Source organism: Nicotiana attenuata, chromosome 10, assembly GCF_001879085.1.
Source record: "Nicotiana attenuata strain UT chromosome 10, NIATTr2, whole genome shotgun sequence".
Lineage (NCBI taxonomy): Eukaryota > Viridiplantae > Streptophyta > Magnoliopsida > Solanales > Solanaceae > Nicotiana > Nicotiana attenuata.
The window spans coordinates 37,136,179-37,157,103 of NC_031998.1; the positions used below are offsets into that span (position 1 = coordinate 37,136,179).

At 37.3% G+C, this 20,925-nt stretch overlaps 2 protein-coding genes across 3 annotated transcripts; both read right to left on the bottom strand.

Annotated features, from left to right (window-relative positions):
* LOC109233292 (glucose-induced degradation protein 4 homolog) lies at nucleotides 2,820-10,339 on the bottom strand. 2 transcript variants are annotated; one of them, XM_019399115.1, is made up of 8 exons: nucleotides 10,155-10,339; nucleotides 8,447-8,502; nucleotides 6,420-6,563; nucleotides 3,963-4,036; nucleotides 3,796-3,853; nucleotides 3,665-3,727; nucleotides 3,452-3,579; nucleotides 2,820-3,298 (listed from the first exon to the last, which is right to left on the bottom strand). In XM_019399115.1, the coding sequence occupies exons 1-8, from the start codon at nucleotides 10,201-10,203 to the stop codon at nucleotides 3,220-3,222; spliced, it is 651 nt and encodes a 216-aa protein (XP_019254660.1). In that variant the 5' UTR covers nucleotides 10,204-10,339; the 3' UTR covers nucleotides 2,820-3,219. The 2 variants fall into 2 exon arrangements, with proteins under 2 accessions (XP_019254660.1, XP_019254661.1); XM_019399116.1 differs by having other exon boundaries at nucleotides 3,796-3,850; nucleotides 10,155-10,337.
* On the bottom strand, nucleotides 14,686-15,873 carry LOC109233719 (uncharacterized mitochondrial protein AtMg00810-like). The gene is made up of 2 exons (XM_019399585.1): nucleotides 15,751-15,873; nucleotides 14,686-15,300 (listed from the first exon to the last, which is right to left on the bottom strand). The coding sequence occupies exons 1-2, from the start codon at nucleotides 15,871-15,873 to the stop codon at nucleotides 14,686-14,688; spliced, it is 738 nt and encodes a 245-aa protein (XP_019255130.1).

The window sequence follows — 20,925 nt, forward strand, 5'->3', positions numbered from 1 at the left end:
CTTTATGTCTTCTTTTTCTTTTTCCTTTTCGATATTTATATGTTGTTTGTTTTAGCTTTTCTTTGGAATGAAAAGGAATATATGCATTGCTTCAAGTGGAGGACTTGTACTTACCTGTTAATAAATGGGAGTGGCAAATATCACACAGTTAAAGTTTGAAGAAAATGGTCAAGGGCTTTACAGGTCAAGATGAGTCATCACTCACCAGATGTATGAAATTGTATTAAATAATCAAGCAGATAAGTTTGGACATCATTGCGTATTTTCGGTAACGTGATTGTTGGCAAATTTAACCTAATCAAGTAGAGCAAAATATTTATGGGGTTGTATTGCCGGTTCCAAACTCAGGCAAAAAGGAAAATAGATGTAACTTAATGGACAACGTAAAAATGGTAAATCATATGAATATGGAGAGCTTGAATGGAGCCGAATGAACGTATATAAAAGATTTATATAATCACCTTTAACTAATTTGAGACTAAAACATATATTTTATTGTAAATATGTAGTGTCTTGAGCTAATCACAATTTGCTTCGAGGAATTTTCATAAAACACTATAGTTTAGAGCCTAGGTGCTATAGTTTACCTAATTACTATCCGTAGCTAATGTTCAGTTGTTATCAGCTTGGATCACTATAATATATGCACATAAAAGCGCCTATTTAGTTAGCAAAATAGCATCCTAGAGGAAAAAATCATGGAAGTTTTAAACATATTCATAATCTGTCTCCTTGTAATGTTTTATTGGTACAACAATAACAACATACCAAGTAATCCCACAAAGTAGAGTCGTGGGAGGTAGAATATACGCAGAGACGCAGACCTTACCCCAACCTTTGTGAAGGTAGCTTGGAATTTTTTATTTGTATTCATAATAATTATGAATGAAAAAAGAAGGAAAAGAAAGAAGATTCATTTTATACTATTTCAAGCAAAAGAGAGCAGATTAAGCGAAAGAGAAACAAGATTATTTTTGTCCCAAGGAGAAATACATTGTAACTTTGCAATGGTGTGTAGTAGAAGCAATCTTCTGAGCCTTGTAAAGGAAAAGGGTGGTCTCTAATATTTATATCCTGACATGATAAAGAACTGTCTATTAATTTCCGAAACGGGATTCAAAAAGAAATGGTATTAATACTAAAGAATATTATTCTTGACAAGGAAGATTTTTTAGGCTCCTTAAAGTGTTAATAAGCTATACATCACTTTCATAGTAGCTAGAGGTAAGATTGGAATCTGTCAAATCCGACCAGCGCCTACTTGTGATAAATATATATTTTTTTAAAAGAGATAGAAACAAAAACACAGAGAAAAGAAAGGAGGGAAAGAGTAGAGAGAACTTGGAGAAATGTATAATCTAAGGGGTCGTTTGGTAGGGTGTATAAGAATAGTGCGGAGTGAGGTGTATTAATAATGCATGGATTAGTAATGCATGGGTTAGTAATGCAAGCATTAGTTATGCAGATATTATTTCTTATTTACTGTTTGGTATGGTGTATTAAAATTATAATGCATTGCATAATTGTTAAGAAAAATAGCTGTTTAGCCCTCCATATTCTCTAGCTTTAAGGGACTTTAAGGACAATTTTGTCTTTAACCATGCTAATGCATGCATCAATAGCTTTGGTATTACTAATGCCAGAGTTTCCTATGCATTACTTATGCATAGGATAATGCCAAGTATGATGTAGTATTAGTTATACACAGGTTGAAAAAATATACCAAACAAAGTATTAATAATGCATAAAGTAAATGCTTGCATTATTTTTTCTAATACCTCCTACCAAACGACCCCTAAGTGTATACTGCTATATCGATCACAACAATTTGAAGTTAATCAATCATACAAGATTTTCATATTTTTTTTAGAATTTAGAAGTTGCAAGAGAAATATAAATTCATATTTTTTTTAGAATTTAGAAGTTGCAAGAGAAATATAATACTTCACCGCTTCAATGTTTTGGTCTAGCGTTAAGAGTGCACAACCCTGTGGGTAGGCTCACTTTACGAGTTCGAATCCTACCAAAAATAAGTTAAGAGCCTGGTATTTAAGTGGAGAAGGATAAAAGTACGATCCATTATCCATCAAATTTTAAACAGTGTGGCAATGACCCCAGAAATCTCATGATTTCTAAACAAAAAAAGAAAAGAAATATGGTCGAGTAGAATCAGTAGGTTTCCCAGTAAGGGACAGGAAGAAATAGAAACTACGAGCAAGGCTTATAGCCCGTTTGGCCAAGCTGCAAAAATCAGCTTATTTTGAGAAGTGCTTTTTTTCAAACGTGTTTTTCTCAAAAGTACTTTTGGTGAGAAGCAGTTTGTGTTTGGCTAATTAGTTTGAAAAGCACTTCTGAGCAGCAATTAGTGTTTGGCCAAGCTTTAAAAAACTACTTCTAAGTGTATTTTTCTCAAAAGTGCTTCTCAAAAAAGTGCTTTTGGAGAGAAGCTACTTTTTTCTGCTTCTCCAAAACTGCTTCTGCTTCTCCTCAAAAGCACTTTTTTTTCCTTCCTAAAGCTTGGCCAAACACCTCAATTTTTGGCCAAAAGTGTTTTGGCCAAAAAAAAGCATTTTTGGCCAAAAAGAAGCTTGGCCAAACAGGCTATTACTTTCAAGCCCTACCACTTAACTTACCAGAGCTTCACAGCAGTGATATGCAATTCCTCACAGTTCATCATACTTTTGTTTTTCTTTTTTGATAAAAGTTGGGTCTAAAACTTGTACGCACCTCGACTAATCCACCGGGTACCTCCACCGACCCCTGCATATTGTCTTGGTTTCTAGTCCTTTGCATCACAAGTACACTATCACATTTGAGTGTCAAATGCTACCAACACCCTCCAACAATTGCGTGCATGATAGATCCAGAAGTTGGTGTACAAGAACTCACTTTCATTTAATGATTCACCGAAAACAGACATTAAAATGAGGTGATTCAGTGAATCAAAGATGAGTATTCCACAGATGGACGAGAAGTACATAATAAGAATATACTTCACTGAAACAAAATCTCAATAAAATGCTACTCTATCACCAGGACTTAACTCATTAATTAATCTTTACTCCCATCTACTCGACCTGTGACAAACTTCTATCTTCTGTGAACGCTCTAGTTTGCATATTGGAAACTTTGCCACCACTTGACATCAAGGAATTGACGGAAGACTTCAGAAATAATGTATCAAAGCCAGGGCTTACCGATCTGACTCCTGATGATGGTTCACTGCAACTCATATGAGGAAAAACTGAAACCTGATCGTCCCTCGTTTGTGGATTTTAGTTCTAACTTCTGAAAAGGGCTGCCAAAATAAATTCAATCACATCCTCATCAACTTTGGAAGAATTAAGTTCTGACGTGAGAAGGTTACAGTAGTCGGAGAAGGTTCATGAGCACATTGATAGGCAAATATATAGGAAACCCATAAAGAGAAAGAGCTTGGTAAAGATGATACCTGCTATTGGGATCATAATAGAAGCCATTGATGGAGCCATCACTACAGGAGAAGCACACATAGTAGAAACCAGCGATTGTCAACCCACAGTCTGTTCCAACATTTACGAAGTATTGTTCTTTCCATCTCTGCACACCCAAAGTTAGAATGTCACATCCCATGAGCTGCAGGCAAGCTTCCTTACCAAATAATCAGTAATACAAGAAATGTTACCATGAATATGTATGGATAGTTACTCAGGTCCAGTGATTTACCACCATCGACCTCCACTTGGCTCTGGAAAGGGCAGAAAAGATCAAGAGGGCTGAATATCTGCATTTAAAGGAGAAGCTTTGACTGCTTACCAGAAGGGGTGAAAACGATGGAAACTTGGTCCAGTGTTTTATATCATCTTCCGATCTGCTTATAAACCAAACCAATTAGCTAAACTTCTATTTTTTTTATAAAAAAATTAGTCAAACCATTTGGAATGGATATTGGTCAATGTAGAAAGCGAAGGAAAAGAGCATACGTGGCGCCCCATTTGCCAGTGAAGAAAGTATAGTTCTTGGTGTCAACAATTTCTCCTTCCCAGAAAGTAACTACCTGGCGATACCACAAAGAAGTGGTGTTACCCTAGACATTTTGGAGGTTTGCACATGACAGATATAAAAAAGCACTCAGAACAAATTGGTTAACACTCTTTCCCGAAAGAGACGAATAGCAGAAGATAAAATTTCAGTTACATGCTGAATACTAATCACAACTTGACAAATCACTCCATGGTAAGCTTATCCTCATGGATAAAAGGCTGCTAGATATTAGAGAGTTTGCACCTAGCTGTATGTGTGTGTTGCCAGCCATCAACAGCAACTCTACAGCTAGAATTTGAGAATTAGGCAACTACTTGATTGTTGAAGGCTGATAACAATAGGTTTGAAGGGTCAGACGAGGAGATTCAGCTTCGAGTAACCACACTTACACATTCTGTGTTGTCAGCTTTACAGCTAGAGTGTATGGAGAATAAGGTAACTACTCGATTGTTGAAGGTGAAGAACAGATAAATGAGGTTGAAGGTAAGATAAGAGAAAGTTTGAGCAGTGAACCGTACTCACATGTGTTGAAGAAAAGACTGTAAAGCTCTAACAAGAAAATAACATTAAAAAGAAAAATTAACTTGTATGAAGCAGAATCTTGATCCTAAAAGAGATATAACTGCAGAATCTTTGACAATGATTGTTCATTTCTGAAAGTTCCTTTCTTACTTTCTCGTGCATTAAATCCGAGTTATTCACACATACATTCTGTCGGAACACAAACACTATGTTTTGGCCTTAATAATGTTTGGTTTGTCATATGAGCTAAAAGTTCAAGGTAGACACCAATATTTTATTGTCTATTTGACTTCTCTTTTGTCACACTCTCCATTCACAAGATTCTAGAAAAAGGGCCATTGTACTAATGATGGTTCCGAAAGATCCAATATGGAACACTGGATCAAGGACTTCAAGAAAATACGTCTACTCTTTTATCTGCATGAGTTCCTACAGTTCACGCTTTGTGAGACATGATTCCAGATGAGATCTTTACCTTATAAAAAAGAGAGATATGATACCAGATGAGTTCGGTAGAAAAGTCTCTCAAGGGAAATCTACAAAAGTATCAAGTGACAGAGCTATTAACACAATTCATTATATCTGGACCGGAGAGAATTAAATGAATTCACTGAGTTCCAATTTCATCCAGCCTCCACCCCCTCCCCCCCAAAAAAAATTCTTTGAGTATTGAGGATGAAGTAATCCTGTTCGTGAGGTTTCAAGGTCTACGGTTTCTTGTACTGCGTTACTCTCTTAAAAAAAACTCTCAAAACTCAACTTGGTTTTGATCCAAACTCCTTTATGCATATAAGGGAATGATAAGAAATTTGCTGTTTTTTTTATTTTTTTTGGGGGGGGGGGGGGGGGGGTCATCTATTGGGATTTGGGTGAAGGAGATCAGCAGAAACAACAGCTTAAAAGAATCTCTTGGAACTAGAGAACATGCACAAAAATATCTGAACTTGGAGGATCTGTAAAAATGTCTTACGAAACCGAGGACTGCTCTGCCGGAATAAGGAGATTAATGGGAACCAAATAACTACAGAGAGAGAGAGAGAGAGAGACTGCTGTTATGCAAAGAATAAACAACAACAACATATCCAGAGAGATCCCACAAATGAAGTCTGGGGAGGGTGGGGTGTACAGTAAACCTTACCCCTACCTTGTGTAAGGTAGAGCGACTATTTCTGATAGACCCTCGGCTCAAGAAAAGCTTTTTCAAAACAAGTTTGGAAAATAAAAGAGTAAAAAAAGCTCCATGGACACAGCAGTTCATAACTAGTTTCCCTTTTCTTTCCTGGACAGTGAGGTTGAGAAGCCTCTTCTTTTATGTAATAGAGGCTGGAAACTGGAAACATTAGCATGCAAAGTCCAAAATAAGATCTAAAGTTATTAAGAGTAGACACTAGACAGCAAGCAAAATCGTCAACAGCATTTTCTAAACTGGAAAGAAAAAGCATATTAATATTTTCTCTGCAGTACAGAATCGACAGAAACAACCACATAGAGGAAATTTTCTTCAACAAAAACTCTTGGATATATTATTTAGACTGTCGCCATGAAGTGTGGAGTGATTTTCAAAGTATTCCGGATGAAGAAGTGAAAAGCTTTGGAGTTGTCGAATAAAACTTGTCACTGCAATACAACTTGTAATGGTAGAAAAAAGACAAAGTGGACCAGCAGTTAGATTAAGAACCATCTTCGTTCACTGATCAATGACATTTCAACTGACGTCCTTTCACCTGTGTAATTTCATATGAATGTAACAAAAAGGTTCAACCACTCAAGAGATGCCTATTCTTTAAAGTAGCTTCAAATTCATGTATCAAAGATATTTAAGGAAGAAGCAAAGAGATCTGATGCTCATTGAAGTAAAAGCACAGGCTTCTTACTGGCGTATCTGCCATTGGAACATTAAGAGCTTCCATTGTACCACAGAGATACCCATGATCAAGGTCACAACCTTGAATTCGTACATTTACTCTCCACGCTTCATCTTTTTGTTGACTTGAGACATTCTGAGTCCCAGAAAAGGCCTGGAAAAAAACAATGCAGTGAGCAATGATGAGACTTTTCACCTGTGTGACAAGCTGAAAAGCCACAAACTTTAAGTTCGAAAGCTTCAAGGCTAGATTAGCAGCCAAAAAGTACAATCAGAAGGAAGGGTTGAACCACCATGATACCCTTTTCACCATAAGCCGCAAGTGTGGCAGAGAGAAGCAGGCCCCCTTGCAGCATTTGATCAGTGGACTGTCTATCAGATGGATGCCCACAATGCTTTCATGCAAGATGACTTTTTTGAGATGGCCTACATGGCTTCACCTCAGGGTTATCACAGATAGGAGAAGAACAAGGTGTGTCGGCTTTTAAACCACTTTATGGTCTCAAAGACTCAAACAAGCTTCAAAAAATGAAACTCGGAGCTCAGTGATGCTCACTGAAGTTAGATCTCAATCAAAGCAAGCATGACTTACGCTCTGTCCACAAGAGGTTAGGCAATAACTTTCTGATCATTGCCATCTATACAGTTTGGATGTGATACAACAAGCAAAGAACAAAGTACAATTTTGAAATCAGGGATAGGGGAGTTCAGTTTTTCTCTGGTATAGGGTTTGCAAGAACGCAGAAATAATCATAGAACCAAAAAAGCAACGAGCAGATTTATTGACCAAAGGTTTAGGCAAGTAGCAGCACTGCACATTGGTTTCCAAGTTGGGAATCAAGAAAAATTTTCATCCCTCAACTTGAGGGGGAGTGTTGAATGTCCACAGAGATATTGTGGCTACTGCTGTACTGTATCTCGGCGACAAAAGAATGAAAAACACCAACTCATAATGGAATCATAAATAGTTGACTGGAGTAAGCCGATTAGCTGGTTAGAGACATGTGCATAGATCATTTTCTGTACAATTCAGTTTTGAATTTCTTCCCCTTTTTGGCCTTTTCTCTTAGACAAGCTCTCACGCTCATTCCTCTCTGATCGTGTCACACTCCAAGTCCGTAGCACGTATTGCCCGCTTTGGCCCACTAGATCTCACAGATTTGTCTTTTGGGCTACGCTATCATCGAGCCCAAAAGCATGCATACCATGTGAACTTGTGTTATCCTTATAAATCTCTTCAATTTCCTCTTTCCGATGTGGAATTCACCTAAAGTGACATGTTCTTCAGAAGCTTGTCAGCCTAGAAGCTGCTAGTCTTGCTTGACGCGTCCTCGTCAGCTTGCCCTCCCTCATGGGTGTCACATTCTTTCCTTCCCCGGGGACTCAGCGTCCTCACTGAGGTTCGCCCCACTATCGTACTGAGGGAGCGCGGGACTCTGTACTATATACCCAAGTCAATAATATGTATTGTCCATTTTGGCCCCTGACCTCACAGATTTGTCCCTTGGGCTACGCCATTATCGAGGCCAAAAGTACACGTACCTGTTATATCTTATAAAGCTCTTTACTTTCCTCTCATTTCGATGTGGAATTCGCCTAAAGTAATATGTGCATCCCTTCTTCAAAAGCTTGCAAGCCTAGAAGCCTGTCAGTCTTGCTTGCCCGCTCTCATTGGCCTGCCTTCCGTCGTGGGCGACACAAATTGATCATAGCCTTTGACTTAACATTTTTTTTGCTTACCCGTCTCACCTACTCCTTTCTCTCTTGCTTGATCACTCTTCATGTTCTTAAAATATTACTTGTCCTGCTGTTCTTGCCCAAACTAATGAAACAATTCTAAATAAAACCTCGTGTCAAAGAATGACAGGAAAAAGTCATCTTAACAAACTGTCAAATTGAAAACGAACACAAGAAGGCTACACTAATGTTACAGGACAACATCTATACAAGTATAATATCGCGTAAATAAATGGGAAATGCATTTCCAAAGAAATGAAATGATAGAAACAGAAGGAGAAAATGACAGCAGAAGTTCACCTGTCCGACACTTAGAAGCGTACAGGCTGGAGGCAAAGTATTTCCTGAAGTTGCACCTTTATAGTTGAAAAAAGACGAGCATTTGAGTCATGCAACAACTACTTACTACTTGGCAAAACACAATCACATAATTTGACACCAAAAAGTACAGAACTTTAGTGAATACTAAATACTAACACTACAACAACAACAACAACAACAACAACAAACCCAGTAGTCTCCCACAAGTGGGGTCTGGGGAGGGTAAAGTGGGGTCTAGGGAGGGTAAGATGTACGTAGCCTTACACCTGCCCTTGGAAGGGTAGAAAGACTGTTTCCGATAGACCCTCGGCTAGAGAACGACTGAAAAAGAAAAGGTAACTGCAACAAGTAGGAATAACAGCAAGATGAAATAATTGAATCCAGTGTTGTCAAAGGCGCGCTTAAGCCCTGAAGCGAGGCTCAAAACATGCTGAGCGCTTCACCTCGCTTTGTGGGCGCTTCAGTGTCGCATCAAGGCTCTAAGACATACTTTTACTTGCCAATGAGTGTAATCCTGAAAAGGCGACACTAAATTATTGATATTTCACTTTATTGTAATCTTTTTTTTAAACTTCTTTGTCCATATATTTGTTATTCATGCTTATAATTATTGTTCTTAGACTACATATGCATATTTTTACTTTTTCTCTAGTTGTGCCTTTTTTCATGAAAGCCCATGCTTTTTTTTGCGCTTTGCGCTTAAAGCTCCAAAGGACCTTAGAGCTTTTTTGCGTTTTTCGCCTTTGATAACACTGATTGAATCCAAGAATGCAGTCAAACTCTAGGTAGTAATAGCCATCTATGTATAAAAGATAACATACTAACACTAATGCTAGCGAACTGAGTAAGACAAAGAGAAATGCTCGACTACCTACGAACCTTCTACCCTAATCTTTGACCTCCACACCCTCCTGTCTAGGGTCATGTCTTCAGTCAGCTCCAACTGCGCTATGTCCCGCCTAATAATCTCTCCCCAAGACTTCTTAGGCCTACCTCTACCCTCCCTGCTACCTACCGAGGCTAACCGCTCGCACCTTCTAACTGGGGCTTCTATACTTCTCATCTTAACATGCCCGAACCATCTCAACCTCACCTCCCGCATCTTATCCTCCACAGGGCTACTCCCACCTTTTCCCAAATAACTTCATTCCTAATCTTATCCAACCGGGTATGCTCACACATCCACCTCAACATCCTCGTCTCGGCTACTTTTAGCTTCTGGGTATGAGAGTTCTTGACAAGCCAACACTGTGCTCTCTAACTACAACCTTGTAGAACTTACCTTTTAAGTCTCAGCGGCACATTCTTATCACTATGACAATTAAATATACTGAAATCAGAAACTGAAGAAATCCAATTCAAATTACAAGCAAATTACACATGCCAAGAATCTTTAAACTATTCAACCTGGGTAAGTGAGTGGCCCAGATCCTTTCAAAAGTATCTTCAAAAAAGAAAAGAAAAATGAAAAAAATGCCAACTTTGTAAATTAACCCACATTACGCTGATTAAGTCAGGCCCTATATTAAGAATCTCAATTTATATGTCCATAATCAAAACTGAAACTTCGATTTAGAAAACAGAGTATATATAAAAATATATACAGTACGTAATTTCACCTCCCAAGATTTTTGATGATATCAAATAGTATATCTAAAAAGCGAGAAATTTAGTGCAAGTTGATTACCTGAAGGCTGGGAAGGCGTAGAAGAAGTTTCCACCACTCTCACAGGCATTTTGTGGTCGCCTTTATATTATCCTTTTCAATCGCACTGAGAATTGAGAATCGACCTTAGTCGCAAAGTAGGCGGAAGTAGAAGCATGTTCATCCATTGGTATCTCAACTTTTCTCCAAAAAAAGGAAAAAAAAAAGGATGCAATTAATTTTTTTAATATAAGCCTATTCATTTTTGGTTTTGTTTTGGGATTGTAGCTTTTGAAAAACATAATAGCAAACAATTTTAGGAAAAAGTTATGTTTGACATAAGTGATTGAAAATAAGTCATTATTAGCAAATGCTAAATAAATTGTAAATAACTTTAAGTGTTTGAAATCAATTGTATAAACAAGTAGTTGTGTCTTGTGTGTATATATTATTCACTAATCAAAATAGGTAACATGTGAAATTTATAATGCAAGTGGGTTGAAAATATGTTAATTGGGTGAGTTAAGGGTTTTCAAATTATTTTGTAAATATTTTATATTGAAGAATTTATATTCCAGTAAGTATTTCTTTTTGTTATATATAACTGTAATTTAGGTATTTCTATTTACAAAATGTTTTTAGATACTTTTGTGCAAAAAAATAAAATAAAAACAATAGTTCGAACACCACCGATGACATTTATCCCAAAAGCTATTGTGAACATCACTTGATAATTAGCCAGTCTTTTTATCCATGTCTGTGCAACTTTCAAGTTTTATGAATTCGAGTATCATTGCAGTGCAATCTTGTGTCTTGTGTAACTCTTGTTGGATGAGTAAATTCCTTATCCTCTTTTGTTACGTTGAGAGTAGTGAGATCTAAAGTCCAGGATCTCAAACTACTACTAATAATTTCTTTTTGTGTGACTTGCTACTTCATTCGGTCCATTTTAATTGATTTTACTATTTTTGCACATATAAAGAAATTTATTTTTTGCCATTAGTTAATAATGAAATTGACTATAATCTTAGTTTGTCAATTGAAAATATAATAGGTAGTCCAAGACTATACTAACCACACATATTTAAACAATGTTTGAAGTAATGATTACCCTTTTTAAAAACTTCCCTTTAACGCCTGAAATATGATGGGTGAAAGTATAGGAGGGGTGAGTTGCCTATTTAAAAATTGTATTATTAATAGTTGACTAGTTTATCAATTAGTCTATTAGAAATAAGAACAGGATAATAGTAATGCATAAATAAAATGCAAGAAATAAAGACACCAGAATTGTATACTGGTACGGATTCAATGTGAATTCTATTCCTGTCCCCTTGGGTTGCAAGGGTGTTCTCTTTCAGTGATGATCGAAGTTTCTTGAGTACAGAATGGTTGATGTAGCTTTACACCAACAGTTTGATCTCTATGTCACTTTTCTTTTCTTGATACAATGCCTCACCAGTGTTTATCTCTTTTTCTTCTCTCACTAATTACACAGCAAATCTATAAGAACTACAATGCTTGTTTGGAGTAAAACAAAAGGAGTGAAAATGGTTCGTTCAAAGTATATCCTCTTCAAGTCCGGAACATATGTATATATACACTTCATGAGGCCTTCTTGACTCTTAAATGACGTGAATCTTGAGAGATTTCAAACCCAAGGGAGTTGATCCTTGAAAGGAATCATAGATTGATTCTTTCCAAGAATAAAGTCAAGTTTCCGTTGATCTTCCTTGATTTATGGTCTTGACGAGCTTTCCATTCGCTAGGCATATCTTTTGGTCACTTGAGGCATATCCGCTAGATCCCTTGATTTCTGGCTTCAACGATCTTCAGTGCATCCTTTTGCGATCTCGTTTCCCTTTAATTTGGGACCTTCCAGTAATAGCTTCCGTCAATCATTTATAGAATCACAGATTGATTCTTCTTCCGGATCTCCGCTGCTTCTTCCTTTTGTATCGCTAATCATTGATTCTTTTCCTTGCGTTGCTTTTAGAGCTCCCGTTATAGATTGTTTCGTTAATCTATTCTTGACTGGTATTGCTTCTTGATTCCTTATTTTATTCCTTGTGATCCTGCACCAAATGTGATGTATTACTTTTCATCGTTGAAACTTATAATTATCAATCTCCCCATTTTTAATGATGACAAAAGTTATATATATATATATATATATATATATATATATATATATATATATATATATATATAAACACAACAGATAATTTCCCTGTAGTCGACTCCCCCTCAATAGGTGCTGCATATACTTCAGTCGACTCTCCTCAACAGGTGCTGCATAGTTAGTCGACCCCTCCCTCCTCAACAGGTGTTGCATATACTTCAGTCAACTCCCCTTCAACAAGAGTTTCCAACAGTCTGTCCTGCAATGTACAACTTCTTTCTCCCCCTTTTTGACATCAACAAAGAGGGGATATGCATATATACTAATTATAGCAAATCAAGTAGAGGCAGACACATCATAGGCAACTATTATAGGCATGCAGAGTTTAGCGATAATAAAGAAAAGTACCCAGCAACTAGTTACCCAGTCCAAAACAGCAAAAATAGATTGTTTGAAACTTCTACAATTAACGACGCAAGAAATAAGTTGTTGGTGAGTGAATAGCTATTAGTGCCTTTCTTAGTGGATTTACTGCTTTACTGCTTGACTTACCTATCAACTGTTAACCCTTTGCGCAAGTCTCCGTGCTATTGAATCAGAAGCGAGTGCAAATCGACGTTCAAAGCTGGCATTGGCTGAAACTGTCACCCCATCAATCCTGTCATGTACTTCCTTGAAAGCTTTGACTGTATTTTCTCTAGGTTTGAGAATTTTAACCCTCATCTTTGAAATATCGGACCTAGTCTCCTTGGAGATCACATGGATGTCCCCAACAGTGGATTGAGTTGCAGCAAGAAAGTCCTTGATGATGGTCAACTTGTTGTCAATGGCAGTCAGGCTGAACGTTCTTGACTTCACCTTCCTGTTTCTCCACCCAGGAACCCTTAGCACACACATACCCCATACTGGCGAAAGCTCTAGAGTTGTAGGATTTTAAAACAGAGACAAAATGGTATTATGAGATAGAGATGTTGTGGGCTTCCAAAACATGGGTGATAGCCATACCATAGGGCAAATTGGTGGGATCATCAGCACTCTCAATCATGAAATTTATGACCCAAGAGGATAGTTTAACCTTGAGTTTGGTCACAAGACAGTAGACAAGAAAGGTATCTCGTTAAGAGAAGGTGGAGAATGATCCAATACGAGGAAGAAGAGTAGTTGCAACAATGTGGGCCAGAACTCGGGTTTCAAAACTAACATAACTGGGACCTAACTGGTTAGGAAGTAAATCAGATGGACACTCAGCAATACAACATTTTTCTTGATCAAAAGAAATTTCAAAATCATCAGGCTAAGTATTCTTGAAAAGCATAGGAAAATCAGAGTACTTACATTGAAAAATTAAGTCAAACATGGCACAATCAAGGACAATGCGTTTACCTAAAACCAAGGATTCCAACTTATCAGGCTTGCTAGAGCAAAGATTGACATGGAACATCTCACTAAAGGTTCATAGACTTTGGGAGGGGGTATAGAGGGGAATTTAGACCATCCTTGAGAAACAAACAGATCCTTTACCTTACAGTTGAGGACCTCCATATCGTCAAGGTCGACTACCCTGACATGAGCAATGGGTTTGTCTCTCAGAGCAACAAAGAAATCCCTATTTGGGGTATCCCAGAAATTGATGTCGGATTCTAGAGAAATCAAGAGGTCTAATTTGGATTTCTTGGGAGTAAGAGATTCATGGGGGGCTTCCATAGGCCTTTTTCCAAGGGCTTTTTCTCCTATTTGGTGAGAGTGGTCTGATAGTTCTGCCTGAGAGGAGGCAAACCCTTCTGAGTGGTCAGACCCTAGATCTACTTGTTCTGGGGGCTGAGAAGAGGGTTTTCCCTTGGAACGAGTACTTTTTCTAGTGGAGGCAGACAGATTCTTGGAGTTTTTAGCCATGGAAATATTTTGAGGAAGAGTTTAAAGGATTTTTTAGGAGGCTTTCTGAGCGATAGGAACAATTAAGACAGAGAAGAGTAGTTCAGAGGATTAAAAAAGGACGGGATTTTGACGGTTGAGTGCAACAAAGGAAATGGTGTCAGTGAAAAGTCATGATGATTGATTTTCCTTTCTTGAAATCTATGACTGATTGGAAAAGAGAGGGAAATCGGAGGCAACAAAATTAAAAACATTAGGCACACAAGAATTAAAACTAACACATAGGTCCTAATCTTTATGATCAAGAGAAATAATACCAATTAGTTCTCTTAGGGAGCAAAATCTATCTTCAAGTAAAGGCTTAGTGAAAATTTCTGCTTATTGATCATTGGTGCTAATAAATGATAATTCTATATCTCCCTTGAGGACATGATCTTTAATGAAATGATGTTTGATGTCTATATGCTTAGCCCTAGAAATGATGCACAGGATTCTTAGAGAGACATATAGCACTAAGTTATTACAAAATATTTGAATAGGTTTAAATAATAGTTCATAGTCACCCAGTTGATGAGATATTCATAGTAATTGTGCACAGGATTGTCCAATGGTAATATATTCTGCCTCCGTTGTGGATAATGCAAATGAGCCTTGTTTCTTACTGTTCCATGATATTAATGCCTTTCCCAGTAATTGACATGTTCCACTAGTGCTTTTTCTGTCTTCCTTATCACCTGCAAGATCAGCATCTGAAAAACCTTCCAACTTAAACTTGTTAGAACGTGGATACCATAGTCCATAAGAAATAGTTCCGATGAGATAACAAATTATTCTCTTTACTGCAGTCAGATGCGACTCCTTAGGAGCTGATTGAAACCTGGAACATTTACATACAATAAACATAACATCTGGCCGACTGGCAGTTAAGTAAAGCAAAGAGCCTATCATTCCATGATATCTGGTTTCGTCACTAGGATTTCTCTTTTCATCCTTGTCAAGACTTGTTGACGGGCTCATTGGTGTACCAATTTCTTTAGCACTGCTCATAACAAACTTCTGAATTAACTCCTTTGTATATTTCGTCTGGCACATAAACGTTCCTTCTTCAAATTGTTGAATTTGAAGTCCAAGGAAAATCATAAGCTCTCCCATCATGCTCATTTCAAACTCACTTTGGATAAGACTAGCGAATTCCTTGCACATAAGAGGGTTAGCACTACCAAAGATAATATCATCAACATAAACTTGAATAATAAGATTACCTTCTGATGATCTTTTGCTAAATAGTGTAGTATCTACTTTACCTCTTATAAATCCATGATCAAGTAGAAATGAACTAAGCCTTTCGTACCAGCTCGTGGGTTTGAGTCCATACAAAGCTTTAGTCAACTTATACACATGGTAAGGGAATTTTGAGTCTTCAAAACCTGGAGGTTGTTATATATATACCTCCTCATCAACAAAGCCATTTAAAAAGGCACTTCTGACATTCATCTGAAAAAGTCTAAATCGTTTGAAGGATGCGTATGCAAGAAGAATCTGTATAGACTCTAGTCGAGCTACTGCTGCAAAGGTTTCATCGTAGTCAACTCCTTCCTACTGTGAGTAGCCTTGAGCTACTAATCTGGCTTTGTTTCTCATAACCTTTCCATCTTCATTGAGCTTATTTCTGAAAATCCATTTTGTTCCAATTACAGTAGCATCTGCAGGCTTAGGCAGCAGTTTCCAAACTTGGTTCTTATCAAATTGATTCAGTTCTTCCTGCATTGCTTGTACCTAACTGGAGTCTTTTAGGGCTTCCTCAACCTTCTTTGGTTCAATCTGGGAGATGAGTGCTGTATTTTTCTTTTTCTTGAGAGCTCCCCTGGTTTTCATTCCTTCACTTGTTTCTTTTATGATAAACCTTTTGAGGATATTCTGGTTCACTTCTCCACTCATTTGGATGTGCTGCACTCGTATGAGTAGTTGTCTCCTTCTATGATTCCGGTTGACTCTTGACAGGCTCATTAGTTGACTCTGTGGCACCGTCTAGCCTATCGGTCGACTTTTGAGGTTTGCTAGACTGTGGTGTTTCTTGACTGATATCTTCATCACCTTCATCACTTCTTGGATAAATTTTTCAAAGATTGTCCTTACCGTTGTTATGGATAAAATATTTGCTGCCAAAAGGATAGAGATAACCTATGTTGGACCGTTTACCTTTCCATAGCTCATATGGAGTCTTCTTCAAGATAGGTCTTATAAGACATCTGTTGAGAATGTGGCAGGCTGTGCTTACTGCTTCTGCCCAAAAGTGATTTGGCAAGGAATATTCTAATATCATAGTTCTGATCATATCTTGTAGAGTTCTATTTTTTCGCTCAACTACTCCATTCTGTTTAGGTGATCTTGGAGCTGAGAAGTTGTGAGTATATCCTTGATCATTGCAGAAATCTTCAAATGCCCTGCTTTCGAATTCTCCTCCATGATCACTTTGAATAGTTGTAATAAGATACGCCTTTTCTCTTTCAACTCTCTTATAGAAAATCTCAAAGTTTTTCAAAGCTTCATCTTTGTGAGATAGAAAAATCACCCATGTAAAACGTGTGTAGTCATCAATAATAACAAAAGCATATCGTTTTCCTCCTATGCTAGCAATTCTGGTGGGTCCAAACAAATCCATATGGAGCAATTGTAAAGGCTTGGTGGTAGACACAATGTCTTTGTTTTTGAAGGAGTTTCTGGTTTTGTTTACCAATTTGACATGCATCACATACATGATTTCTAGAAACTTTGAGTTTAGGGAGACCAATAACTAAATCATGCTTGGAGAGTTTCTCAATAAGATGCATGCTTGCATGATCAAGTTTCTTATGCCACATCCATGGATCATCATATGTAGATGCTAAGCAGATGTGAATATCTAGATTTTCAAAACCATCAAGAATATAAACATTTTCATACCTTTTTCCTGGGAGTATTATTTTACCTGTCTCATCTTCAATGGCACAACCTGTTTTCTTGAATTTAACTTCGTACCCTGAATCACATAGCTGGCTTATACTCAGGAGATTGTAGTTGAGTCCATCTACAAGATACACTTCAGTAATATCACAATTATTATTGAATGGAATTGTGCCAGTGCCAACTATCTTTCCTTTTGAGTCATCGCCAAATTTAACGTTTCCTCTATTTATCGTTGTAACTTCTTTGAACAGGTTTTTGTCACCTGTCATGTGGCTGGAACACGCAGCCTAAGTACCATTTTCCTTTGCGGCTCTTCCTGTGGTATTCCTCGCTTGTTTCACCTCGTGCCATGAAACAATTTTCATTATCATCTTTGCTTTCATCGTCTGATGCATCTTCGTCGGTCCAACAGCCGGAGATTTTATTCATTTCGTTTTCCAGGATTGTCATGAAGCATAGATTTGCTATTTCCTCGTGTTCCAAACTGTCTTCATCACTCCAGCTTCAAAAAGATTTGTTTTTATTGAATCCTCTAGAAACCTTTCTTTTAAGATCTGGGCATTCAGCTTAAACATGCCCGTATCTTCCACACTCATAACATTTTCCATCATTCTTATCTTGTTCATTATATTGTCTGGTTCGCCTGGGGTGCATCCTACCTCTTCTTGTGTTTCTGTATCTTCTCATTAAACCATCCATGTTCCTTGACACCATGTCAATCTCTTCTTCAACAGCTTCAGGGTCGTCATCAATATCATTCTAGCCTTTTAGTTGTAGCTTTGAAGGCGACTGTTTTCTTCTTTTCTTCCTGGTTTGTTTTCTTGAGGTGAGTTTTCTCGAATGCTATAAGATCTCCTCGAAGCTCATCATATGAAAGCTTGTTTAGATCTTGTGATTCGAGTGCAATTACTTTTGTCTGCCAAATGGTAGGTAGACTTCCTTAGAATTTTTCGAACTTGATCGACACTTGAGTATGGTTTATCAAAAGCTTTTAGATCGCTAATGATTTTGCTGAACCTTGCAAACATTTTCTCAATGGATTCTCCTTCTTTTATCTAGAAGAGTTCATAGTCATGAACCAACATGTTAATGTGAGTTTCTTTCACTTTGCTGGTTCCTTAATAAGTAACTTCCAGTTTATCCCACATTTCTTTTGTTGTATCATAACTTGAGATTTTCTCATATTCCTCTTCACTTATAGCATTATAGAGTAAATTTCGTGCTTTAGCATTGACCTGAACAACTGCCATTTGCTCGTATGTGTACTCATCTATATCATCTGGATCAGCAAGTGGTTGAGCAGTTGTTGGTAGTGGATAGTTCCCCTTTTTGATAACGCGCCATACTTTGACGTCATAGGATTTTGCATATATTTCCATATGCACTTTCCATTGCGAAAAATGTTGTCCATTGAAATATGGTGGCCTAAATTGCGATGTTCCTTCTTGAAAGAGTGCTCCAACAATTACTTGATTTGCCATGATCTTTTCTCACAAACTGTTAAGCAAAAAGTGTGAGACTAGCTCTGATACCAATTAAACGTACAAGGGGGGAGGGGATGAATTGCCTATTTAAAAATTGTATTATAAGAGGTGACTAGTTTACCAATTAGACTAGAAATAAGAACAGGATAATAGTAATGCAGAAATAAAGACACCAGAATTTTATACTGGTTCAGATTCAATGTGAATCCTACTCCAGTCCCCTTGGGTTGCAAGGGTGTTCTCTTTCAGTGATGATCGAAGTTTCTTGAGTACATAATGGTTGATGTAGCTTTACACCAACAGTTTGATCTCTATGTCACTTTTCTCTTCTTGATACAATGCCTCACCAGTGTTTATCTCTTTTTCTTCTCTCACTAATTACACAGCAGATCTATAAGAACTACAATGCTTGTTTGGAGTAGAACAAAAGGAGTGAAAATGGTTCGTTCAAAGTATATCCTCTTCAAGTCCGGAACATATGTATATATACACTTCATGAGGCCTTCTTGACTCTTGAATGACGTGAATCTTGAGAGATTGCAAACCAAAGGGAGTTGATCCTTGAAAGGGATCATAGATTGATTCTTTCCAAGAATAAAGTCAAGTTTCTGTTGATCTTCCTTGATTTATGGTTTTGACGAGCTTTCCATCCACTAGGCATATCTTTTCGTTACTTGAGGCATATCCGCTAGATCCCTTGATTTCTGGCTTCAACGATCTTCAGTGCATCATTTTGCGATCTCATTTCCCTTTGATTTGGGACCTTCCAGTAATAGCTTCCGTCAATCATTTATAGAATCACTGATTGATTCTTCTTCAGGAACTCCGCTGCTTCTTCCTTTTGCATCGCTATTTTTTTTCCTTGCGTTGCTTTTAGAGCTCCCGTTAATAGATTGTTTCCTTAATCTAATCTTGACTGGTATTGCTTCTTGATTCTTTGTTTTATTCCTTGTGATCCTGCACCAAATGTGATGTATTATTTTTCATCATTGAAACTTATAATTAAAAATGGGATCACATTTTCAACAGTGGCATATTATATCAAATTTGGTTGATATAACTTTCTTGTTAGAAGTCTTTTAAGCAGGTAGACTAAGTCTACCAAATTTTAAGGTCTTGCCAACTTTGAATGATATTTCGAATGCTTTCGTATTAGCTTTTTTATGATTTAAAGATGAAATGAACCACGAGATGTGGATTGATGGATGTGATTCTTCTACTCTTATGTATTAATTAGAGATTTCGAATTTAAACCATAAAAAATTGAGAAACGCTATAGAAAATATTTCCCTGGTACAAATCTGAATTAACCGGACGAATAAGTTTCGAATTCCATTTCAACGACTTGTCTATTTTTCAGTTGGAAAGCAAAGTGGGAGCCAAAGAAAAAGACAACAAACAAAAGTAGCAGCGTGAAGAAAACTTGGCGTATCATTAGTCACCATACATCATGATTGCTGCGGCTAGACTTCGTCAACTCTCACCAGAAATGTACTGTATTTGAAGCCATACCCCTTGTCCCTACACATTTACTTTTGAAAAATATCATTCGGGTTGAGGATGTATTATAGCTAAATTCCATAAAACTAAGTATGGTCCCCGGTTACTCTGCTGTCATAGCTCCACGAGCTTCAATTGTAATGGAGCTAGACAAGTAGACATCATAAGTTACGCGCCCACAATTTAGACGTTTTCGGTTCTGAGTTGAAAGAGTGAGTTCTAAAACATATATCGAACTCGCAAACTCATTGTTGGATCCCTTGTTTGGAAGATTTTTTAGTCCTTAGAAGACTTTAATTTATTCAACAACTTCCCTACTGAACTATTAGTGGCTGTTAATATTCTATTTAAAATAAAACCTAGGCATGCTATCAAGTGTCTAATTTAAAATCCAAAAGAGGGCTAAGTTGAAATTATTTGCCAAGAGGCCGCATTATCATCTAAGTTAAGATTTTAATATTATTCAACTTTATCTCCATTCATTTCTGGTGGCATCACTATGCTTATTGTGACATACTAAAAAGTATTGGCCTTCTGCTCAAGAAAACACCACTATTGTAGCACTTTCTCTGTGCTGATCATATTGCATTAATCACTAGATATCTTTTTGTAAAAGAAGATTGCTATTACTACCTATCGTTTAATTGCTATATTGGCTTTGGTCTTGTTAATATTTTGTTGTTGCTACTGCTTATCATTTTTTTTCTTTACCCGAGGGTCTATCAGAAATAACCTCTCCGACTCCCAGGGTAGGGGCGTAGGGGTAAGATTGCGTACATCTTACCCTCCCCAGAAATCACTTGTGGGAACTCACTCGGTTTGTTGTTGCTTTTTCTAATAGAAGGAAAAAGATACAGACGCGCACGCACAAAAAGGAAAAAAGGAGAGC